The sequence below is a fragment of the Anneissia japonica genome, unplaced genomic scaffold (assembly GCF_011630105.1).
Source record: "Anneissia japonica isolate Jap-2015-1 unplaced genomic scaffold, ASM1163010v1 scaffold1726_len428862_cov177, whole genome shotgun sequence".
Taxonomy (NCBI): Eukaryota; Metazoa; Echinodermata; class Crinoidea; order Comatulida; family Comatulidae; genus Anneissia; species Anneissia japonica.
In genome coordinates, this window is record NW_022710671.1 from 153,106 (window position 1) to 163,297 (window position 10,192).

General features: G+C 33.4%; 1 protein-coding gene across 18 annotated transcripts in view; it reads right to left on the reverse strand.

Annotated features, from left to right (window-relative positions):
- LOC117107093 (fibrillin-2-like) overlaps positions 1-10,192 on the reverse strand; it is a 71,299-nt gene that overhangs the window by 39,683 nt on the left and 21,424 nt on the right. For 14 of the 18 annotated variants that reach the window (XM_033248628.1, XM_033248627.1, XM_033248633.1 and 11 more), the window contains 17 exons: positions 9,711-9,821; positions 8,429-8,539; positions 7,939-8,049; positions 7,622-7,732; positions 7,403-7,513; positions 7,061-7,171; positions 6,659-6,769; positions 6,126-6,239; positions 5,671-5,781; positions 5,431-5,541; positions 5,200-5,310; positions 3,688-3,813; positions 2,974-3,090; positions 1,860-1,973; positions 902-1,015; positions 643-756; positions 248-361 (listed from right to left, as the gene is read on the reverse strand). In XM_033248628.1, the coding sequence (XP_033104519.1) occupies positions 248-361; positions 643-756; positions 902-1,015; positions 1,860-1,973; positions 2,974-3,090; positions 3,688-3,813; positions 5,200-5,310; positions 5,431-5,541; positions 5,671-5,781; positions 6,126-6,239; positions 6,659-6,769; positions 7,061-7,171; positions 7,403-7,513; positions 7,622-7,732; positions 7,939-8,049; positions 8,429-8,539; positions 9,711-9,821 (1,923 nt within the window). The remainder of the gene's footprint in view (positions 1-247; positions 362-642; positions 757-901; positions 1,016-1,859; positions 1,974-2,973; positions 3,091-3,687; positions 3,814-5,199; positions 5,311-5,430; positions 5,542-5,670; positions 5,782-6,125; positions 6,240-6,658; positions 6,770-7,060; positions 7,172-7,402; positions 7,514-7,621; positions 7,733-7,938; positions 8,050-8,428; positions 8,540-9,710; positions 9,822-10,192) is intronic. The other 4 variants (XM_033248635.1, XM_033248637.1, XM_033248630.1 and 1 more) reach the window with 2 other exon arrangements.

Consider the following 10,192-nt stretch of genomic DNA (forward strand, 5'->3'; position numbering starts at 1 on the left):
CATTGAGGCATTTCTCCATTGCTTACGCCATACATTGAGAAATAATTAGATCCATGGCAGTATATCACTTGGAGCAAAGATTCCGAATGGAGACATGATAATCCTATGCCATTAATTGTTTTACTGTCTTTAACAATTTATCGCAAAATCATAAACACAATAAGACAAGCTTAGAGCAAAGGTGTAGTGTGTGCAGCACCCATCTGACGCCAACGTGTGATCTAAAGGTCTATGTTAGAATGCTTACCTTGGTCACAATTAGTACCAGTATACCCAGCGGCACAAGTACAGATATAACTGGTTCCCGATGAACTGCATATGCCACCATTCAAACACGGATTATTCACACACGCGTCAGAGGCTGAAAAAAAAAAAAAAAAAAAAAAAAAAAAAATATAACTAATATCTGTCTCTTATACACATTATGTATTATCCACATAAATATATATAGCCTATACAAGAAAATATATAAACATGTATGTCTATTATAATCGTGTATGTATTATGCATATATGAAAATATATCGGGGATGTAGTTATGGTGGGTGGAGGTGGGCGGGGCAACCAAGCCTCGAAGTTTTCCACCCAGTCTAAAGCTAATTTCATGGCCCTCCACCAACCCTTAGTCTGTGGATATGCTTACCTTGGTCACAATTAGTACCGGTATACCCAACCGTACAAGAACAGATATAACTTGTTCCTGATGAACTGCATACACCACCATTCAAACACGGATTAGTCGCACACGGGTCGGATACTAGAACAAATGATTATTATCTTATTTGTTATTGTTATATTAATTACTGTATTATTATATTATATAAAGGTCCGACTAAGTGCGCTAGATATTTGGCCTAGCACAACCTGTCAGACGTCAACATTAACTTTATGATTATGCTTACATGTTTCACAATTAGTACCAATGTACCCAGCGACACAAGTACAGGAATAGCTTGTTCCCGTTGAAGTGCAATCACCGCCATTATGACATGGATTATTCACACACAAGTCAGATACTGAAACAAATAAAATTAATTGTCAACGAATTGTATTATAATTGTAAGAGAAAGTAAGAGAAGGTGTAACGAATAGCGAAGAATGAATTACGACACATCACATGACTATGGCTAGACTATATCTTATGTATTATTCTTTTGTGCCATCCTCATTATCATCAATATAATCATCAACGTCACCATCATCATTATACTCATTTTCATCATCATCATCATCATCATCATCATCATCATCATCATCACCATCATTATCACCATCAACATCATCATTATCACCATCGTTAAGAGACTCAGTTTGTGTATTTAGCAAGATATTTTTCTTAATGATTATCTGTTGTTGTATTCATTGGTTAATCATCATCATCATATACTATCATCATCATATAATTGAGTAAGGACAATACGTTTGCGCCGATATACCATCCAGACGCGTGCACAGATATGGAAGAAATATATCGTAGCACCATTCTTTTAAATGTCTTACAAACTACCGGCATATTTTGAGTTTCTGTTTATGTCTTTTAAAATATCATAAAAACAATTTTACAATAACACGAGTCTACAAAATATTAGACGAGAACAGGGGTGGCGACAGGATTTTGCCCGACAGGAGGTCCAAGGTCCCCGAAGGGGGGGGGGGATGCTCCCGACGCGGGGGAATACGTATGAATACTAGTGAGATTGATTGATTGATTGATTGATTGATTGATTGATTGATTGATTGATTGATGAGGGTTACACTCATTATTCAATATGGATCACACTATACAATAATAATAAATAAATCATTATAAACATTACAAGTGTGTTTCAACAACTATTTTGGAGGACAACACTTATTTACCTTGCTCGCACCTAGGACCGCTGTACTCCGAAGGACATTCGCACTGGTATGTACTTTGAGAAATTGGCATACAAGTACCACCGTTTTCACATAACGGGAACCTACATGGGTCATCTGAAAAAAAAAATATCGTAAATACTAGTAAATCACAGTACAGGTGTAACTCCATACCAGAGTTACTATCATATGATTTAAAATATGTGCACATTGAATTATTGTATCAAAAGATATAGTTCTATAAACGTCACTATCGGCAACTCAATTATAGTTGCATACAATATTATATTCCAGAGAGATTTATGGTGTAGGCCTAATAACAAGGCCCTAGTTGTATATAAACCTGTTACGTCGTATTTTGTAATAAAATCTGTTGTATTTTGTAATACACCGTAGGCTAAATCTGTCGTATTTTGTTATAACAGAACTGACGGTATTTTGTAATAACTCTCCGTCGTATTTTGTAATAAATATTTTGTAATAAAACGTCAAATGCGTGTTTTCTTCTATACTATTGCAGTCTTTGAGGGATTAAAAACATATTGTGTTAATGGTTGTTTTGTGTGAGTATATGATATTAAAAGGTTGACCTCTTAATATATATATGTATATATATATATATATACGAAAGAAGGTCGCACTGAAGTCTGATATCGGAAGAAGCCATGTCATCGATACCTGAGGCAGATGTTATTTGCATAGGCCCTAGAGTACGCCTGTGCATTATAGAACTATTGTATAACATGTGATAAAAGATCAATAAAGTTGCCTTTCTTACTCATTTCACAGGTAGTTCCAAAATACCCTGTATTACATATACAGGAGAACGACGTAACATTATTTTGACAAAATGCTCCATTCAAGCACGGGTAGCTTAAACATGGGTTTACTGCAACTGTTAGAAATAAGTACAAAACGAACATCATAAATATTACACAAAATTTATATTAATTGAAGCTATTGTTGCTAAAATAACTAATCTTATTAAAGTTACCGAGTGTTTACATAAAATCACTAGATGTTCACTGGAATATTATTTTCCCATTTATTTCTGATTAAAGTTTACAGTATAATTGTATAAAATGTGATAAAAGATCAATAAAGTTTCCTTTCTTACTCATTTCACAGGTAGTTCCAAAATACCCTGTATTACATATACAGGAGAACGACGTAACATTATTTTGACAAAATGCTCCATTCAAGCACGGGTAGCTTAAACATGGGTTTACTGCAACTGTTAGAAATAAGTACAAAACGAACATCATAAATATTACACAAAATTTATATTAATTGAAGCTATTGTTGCTAAAATAACTAATCTTATTAAAGTTACCGAGTGTTTACATAAAATCACTAGATGTTCACTGGAATATTATTTTCCCATTTATTTCTGATTAAAGTTTACAGTATACAACCCCTCTGAGAATGTTTCAAATAAAAACCAAATAAGTTTCTGGCCACCATCACTCATTCTTTGAACATATTTCCTGCTAAACCAGCGAATAACTGAAATATTATTCATCAGTCTATCATATCATTTACCGGTACTAAATATTAGTTTTTATTTTCTCTTAAATGTTTACTATAGATTACACAAAATTTGAAGAGGACTGCTTTTCAGAATTGTTACATAATGAGTTTCCTTTTCATAATATGTTATACTCCTAGAGATTCCTTAGGAGGTCCGGAACCAGAGCCGACACAAGACTGACGCCACGCGCGCGTCTTATACCGCGGTGGTGGACTTTTCCTATAGTTTGACACTATTTATACACCTCTTGTTATACTCCTACACTTTATCCACCAGAATCAGATCTATTACCATACTTACTTTCAATTTCACAATGAGTGCCAGACCAACCCAGAGGACAAGTGCATATGTAGGCTGTGTTCGAATTTACCAGTTCACAATCCCCTCCATTTATACACGGACTGCTTCCACAAGGATTCCCAGCATCTAAAAAGAGACCACATACCGTACGTTATTGTTGTACAATGCACTTTTAAATGCAAGAAGACTATTGGTGAGCGTTATTTATTTGGAAATTACGTTATAACTAAACGTTACCATAGCGTAAAATTATTATAAAGTAAATTTGTAGCTGGGAAATATATGTATATTATTTGCAATGCAAACCTTCACACAATGTTTTGGGAAATATTTACTTTTTACAAAATTTTAATTCATCAGTATTTATTTGAGACAATACTTTAATAATTCGAATATAACTAAAAATAATACATTTGCCTCTTGTTTAATAAAGAGTATTAAAAAAAACCATTGTATTATAGATTTAAAACTTTTTATATTCAGCATTTTAACACAATAGAAATATTATATTGAATTCATATGGCCTAAAACAAATCGATTTTATCCTAATATGGAAAGCAACACATTGTTTCTAAGAAGATTCATACTACATAATAAAGCAAATGCAAAATTGCAACAAGAAAGCAAGCAGGAGAACATGTTGGGGTAAGTGCAAGTGCTATAGACGCTAATACACTAATATAATAAATGGCAAAGAAACTCTACAATAATATATCAATGAAAATAATATATATAATTATGTGAACATTATAAACAATAAAAAAAAGTGATATATATTATTTTTATGGATGTTGTCTGTCGCCCTCTTGGCCCCGATTATCGAGGATTGCTGTCTCACAGTACCTACTGAAAAATAATAAAATGTTTAAAGGTCATAAATTAATATTGGTTACAAATGTTACATATAAGCTAGGAAATATATCAATAAGGAAATAAATCAGCAGCCCCAGTGAAAATAAAACCTGCTTCGCTATGCGTGTGACTTCTATAAATACCGGTATTATCATAATAATAATAATAATAAATAATAATAATAATAATAATAATAATAATAATAACAATAACAATAATAATATAATAATAATAATAATTATTATTATTATTATTATTATATATTATTGTTATATTATATTATTGTTATAATAATAATGACGACGGCGGCGGCGACGGCAACAACAACCACGATGGATTGGATAGAATTTATTTGTTATGAAATCCACAGAAGTCAAAAACTCATTTCCATTACGGTCCTGCTGGTAGGGAAAAGGCAATACACCGACAGTCAATCCATTACTCTTTTCTGACGAGTGGACTGCGATATTTTAACGTACATATGGGAATAGCGGTTTCAACGTCCCTTTCTACAGGGCAGTGCGCTTTTCTTTACATACCATGCATTTCGGCATTTCGGCTTTCCAGCCGAAAAACAATGAGAGCAGCGGATGCAATTTAACCGGGTGCCAAAGTTAAATGGTATACTTGAAAAATATTTCCACAAAAATATTTACATACCAACTGAACATGTTGTACCAGTCCAACCTGCAGGGCATGCACAGGCAAACCCTGAGCTTGAAAGACTGCATTGACCGCCATTTACACAAGGTGAAGAATCACATGGCATTTCTAAAACGAAAAAGTAAACATTCATTACCAGCAGTGCGACCTGTGAAGTAGAGCACTCCTGGGGTATGCCTACGACTTTTATTACACAAGACAATATTGCAATATATAACTCCGACTCACTTTCGGTACAGGTGATTCCTGTCCAGAGGCGAGGACACCTGCATGAAAATCCTGATGACGTCACACTACATACACCCCCATTCTGACAAGGTGATGACAAGCAGTAATTGACTGAAACCAAACAAGTTGTTGTTTGACTTAGTGTTATTGTTTGTCTTAGTTGTTTTGACAAATTGCATTAAATCTTATCAGAAGGTTGCAGTTTGCATGCAGTAACGTTACATTAATTTAATAACCTACATGATTCGCATGTGATGCCTATGAAGCCCACTTGGCATTGACAAGTAAAGCCGGTTGTTGTTATGGTACACTGTCCCTCGTTATGACATGGTTCATCAATGCAGTAATTTACTGTAAGAAAAACATAATTATATTAAGTCTTACCATTTTATATACGAATAAACAATAATGGTTGAATCGCAGAGAAGAAGGTAGAGGAGGGTCAGGAATACAAGTGAAAGTGGTCAGCAGGTTTCGGACGGTGACTGTTAGAAACTTGGTATTAATGTATATCCATATCATACTTATCAATTAATTTACTAACACGTGACATTTACATATACAGGGTTATATGGAAAATGTACTGATTCCCGATTAGTGTACCCATCTAAAGTGAGCCAGATACAAAGGACAAACGGCTTAATGTCCGTTCCAAATGATATACATTAATATTAGGCCTATTATTAGTTACATACCATATTCACAATGAGTTCCGAGGAAGCCCCTATCGCATTGACAACTGTACGCTCCATAGTTACTAAGAATACAACTAGCACCGTTCTGACATGGGTAGCTTATACATAAGTCATCTGAAAAAGTACCGTACCGTAAAAGTAAACATGTGTTAATATCCTTAGCAAAAGGTAGTACTATAAAGTATTAAATTTTTAATATTTAAATATCTAGGGTTACTGTAGGCCTAAAATTGATATTTCTAAGGTTTGGTTAATTTGATAAAATTACAATTAGGTCTATTAGCAGTCAATACTGAATCTGCCTTTATTACTGTATTATTAATTGAAAATATTATTATCTTTGAGATGATGATGATGATGATTATTATTATTATGATTATCATGGTGATGATGATGACGATGATGATACAGTACATCACCATCACTGCCATTATCATTGTTGTCGTCATTGTTATTATAATCACTATTATTACTCTCTTATGAAAAAGCAAAATAATTTACTATTTTTACTAAATATCATCAAAAGCACTTACAGACATCACAATTGAGCCCGACGTATCCAGTGCTACAATTGCACGAGTAACCACCAGGCATCAGGGTGCAAGGTGAACCATTAGAACAAGGGTCACTAAAGCAGTAATCGGCTGATGAAAAACAATGGTCAAACATTATATTTTAAACTAGTTAGCATGAAAATTCATCTGTATTGAAAATCCGTATGCCAATTTTTTTTGTTTTTTTTTTGTTTCTGTTTTTTGTAAATATAATTTTTTGATATTGGAACTTTGATTAATTTTTAGCAATTTTGTAATTTTGTAAATATTACATTTTCAGTCAATCTTTTTTTGACTGCTGTTGTATGATATTTTTATGTTTTGATTGTGCAATAAATAGGCCTACCTCAAATGTATGTGACTAATATTAATCAAACTCACTAAGTTCACAGTTTTCTCCAAGGTGATTTTCAGTACATTCACACTCATATCCTACAGCAATCAAAGTACAATTTCCACCAAAGAAACAAGGATCGCTTTGACAAAAATTTTCTGATAAAAAAAAATTATCGTCATCAGTATCATTGCCATTTTCATGAGCATTAATAATTATAATCAAAATTATCATCATCATCATAATCAACGAATCATTACTTGATTTTGTGAAGTTTTCAATTTTTTTTAATATGTTCATCTATCTTGAATTACAATTCTTATCGAAGCATTACAACTAATTAACTCAAACGGAAGACATTGACAAAACTAACGAGAAATGTAAATTACCAATCTCACAGTTAGTGCCAATAAACGCATCAGTACAATGACATTCGTAAGAATCCTGTGATAATGAACACGTTGCATCATTCACACACGGGTTACTAAAACAGTGGTCATCTGTAGACGGAAACAAAATTATGTTATCTTCTGTACACATACACATAAATATCATAGATATTTAGATGAAAATTACAATTTGAAAATTGTTTTAAGGATTCTGTCTACCTATTTCACAATGCGTCCCAATGAATCCATCAATGCACACGCAAGTATACTCATTGCTAAGCAGAAGACACGTTGCTCCATTCTGACAGGGATTACTGAAGCAAAAATCCACTAAAACAAATCAAAATGTCTTAGATATAAGCTTATGGCATAACAAAGCATGCCATACACGGTATTTATGGTTAAATCACTTATAATTTTCTAATCTAACATTGATGTTGTATTATTCTTTTAGCTGTGGTTAGTATAGGCCTATTGCTATTGCCACATAAGCTAAATTGAATTATAAAAAATGCTTGAGGTTGTCATTTACTCACTTATTTGACAGAAAATTCCCAGGAATCCATCAGTGCATTGACATTCGTATCCATCACTTAGTAGATTGCAATTTGCTTCGTTTTGACAGGGACTACTAAAACAAAAGTCCTCTAGAAAAATAAATATGAAGCATTCATCATATTACAATATAATATTATTAAAGAAAGTTAATCAATAAAATAATACTGCTCAGTTTGAAACGCATAATTATAGCATTAGTAAAAGTGTATTTCTTTTTACTTTCCAATTAAATTACCGTATGTCAAGACAAGACAAAACCCTTAAGCTAACGTGAAGTTTAATAATAACAATTATAATAACAAAAACATAACCAATAGGAAATTTAGGTAATTAAAAATATATAATTTCTTTTAAAAGCAAACTTGTTAGGTGGATTTTCTTATTTTACGGACTACAGTATCACATCATGAAAGCAGATAGTACGCATTAGAGTCGTATTAGGAACTTAACCTAAACTAGTATACTCACCTATATCACAATTAGTGCTTATGAATCCAGGTGTACAAGAACACGTATATCCCGAACCACTCAAGGTACAGGTGGCGTTATTTAAACACGGAACATCGTAACAATAATCAACTATGAATGGTGGAATAGAGACATTGATTATTGTGTGTAATTATAATCATTCGATGACAAAACAATAACATACGTTTTAAGGTGGTTGTAAGATTATAAATAAGTTGAGTATTTGACAAAAATTTGTACAATTTTGCTTACTTTGTTTCATAGGCCTATCTTTTGTATAAAAGTATAGACTACCGTATTAATTCAGTTATTTAGAAACTGTTATGATTTAATAAGCTTTGCCTACGTTCCGGTTCCCTGTCAAGCATTACGGTATGAGGGGGTGCGGAAATATATGCCATGGTTCCATTGACGGGCTCACAGCAATGGACAGTTAAATATGATGCAGATTATAGATAGAAGACTTGAAGTCGGATGCATTATTTTATTTTGTATCTTATAGATGTCAAAACAAAGCAGTTAAATGGATATTGTTACCACAAAGCGACAGTGTAAACGTACATAATCACGTGCGCATGTGGGACAGGCACGTATCGAAGTTTGCACATTTATAATTATTAACTTATATTAACTAATCTGCGCAAACAAAGACAGAGCATTTAAAAAATAGACTACTGTTAATAATTTATAGAAACATGATGATGTTGTTAGATATGTTAGTAGAAAAATAATACTCACATTTTTTTTATGAGAATCCTGTTAGGTTGTGACATGCCACATCATATAATTGTTATTTTACACTTCAGGTTAATCGTAAATAAAAATAAATTAGAGCCTATCAAACAGAAATGTTAGTAAATCAAACAATCGGCACTCTGTACAAGATACCTGACCTAAAATATGAATAATTATTTTTTTGGACAATATCAATGTTAGTAATGTGTGAGAGAGAAGTACAGAGACCTCTGCCTCTACAAAATGAGAGTAAAGTAGCGGTGTGTAAAATTGAGAGGCCGAAATAGGCGTAAATATTCCGTCTCATCCATTTAATTTTAATCATATCTCGGTTATTTCTCAACGGATTTTAATGGTTTAAACACTGTTGTAAAGTAGACTTTGTGTACAATCTGAAAACATAAAAATATCATTTTTGAAATACTGTACGCCAATTTTACCCTCATTTTTGGCTGGTATTGGTTTAGACAAAGTTAAATGTTAGTTCAAAAAGTCACTCAACATGACAACTGGTGTTAAGAACACAATGATTCAGCAAACAGCTCACCTATTTCACATAATAAACCTATAAAACCAGGTACACATGTACAATTCGCATTGTCGTTGTTGATTGAGCATGTGGCCCCATTACGACAAGGCTCTGGTAGACAAGGGTCGTCTGCATGGATTTACATTGAATATAAAGAAAGTAGTGTAAATACATAATGGAAATAATAATCTGTGACTCAATCATTGATGTATTAATAAGCATGATAGACCTATAGTCAGGCACTCACTGCTCCCGACGGTCGACGGTTTTATGGTGAACGCGGCCGCACGACGCGCGCGCAACGAATCAGTTTTAATGACGATTAGTGCAAATTGCAAGAAGATTGGCAGACGGTGTCGCGTCGTCAAGTGCTCGCAGGTAATGGAGTTGTATTCATCGTACGACTCAGTAAGTGCCCAGCTTAAAACTTTATTAATCAGGGGCGGATTTAGGGTGGGGCGGCCCGGTCCGCCCCCCCCCCCCTTTGGGATGTCAAAAAA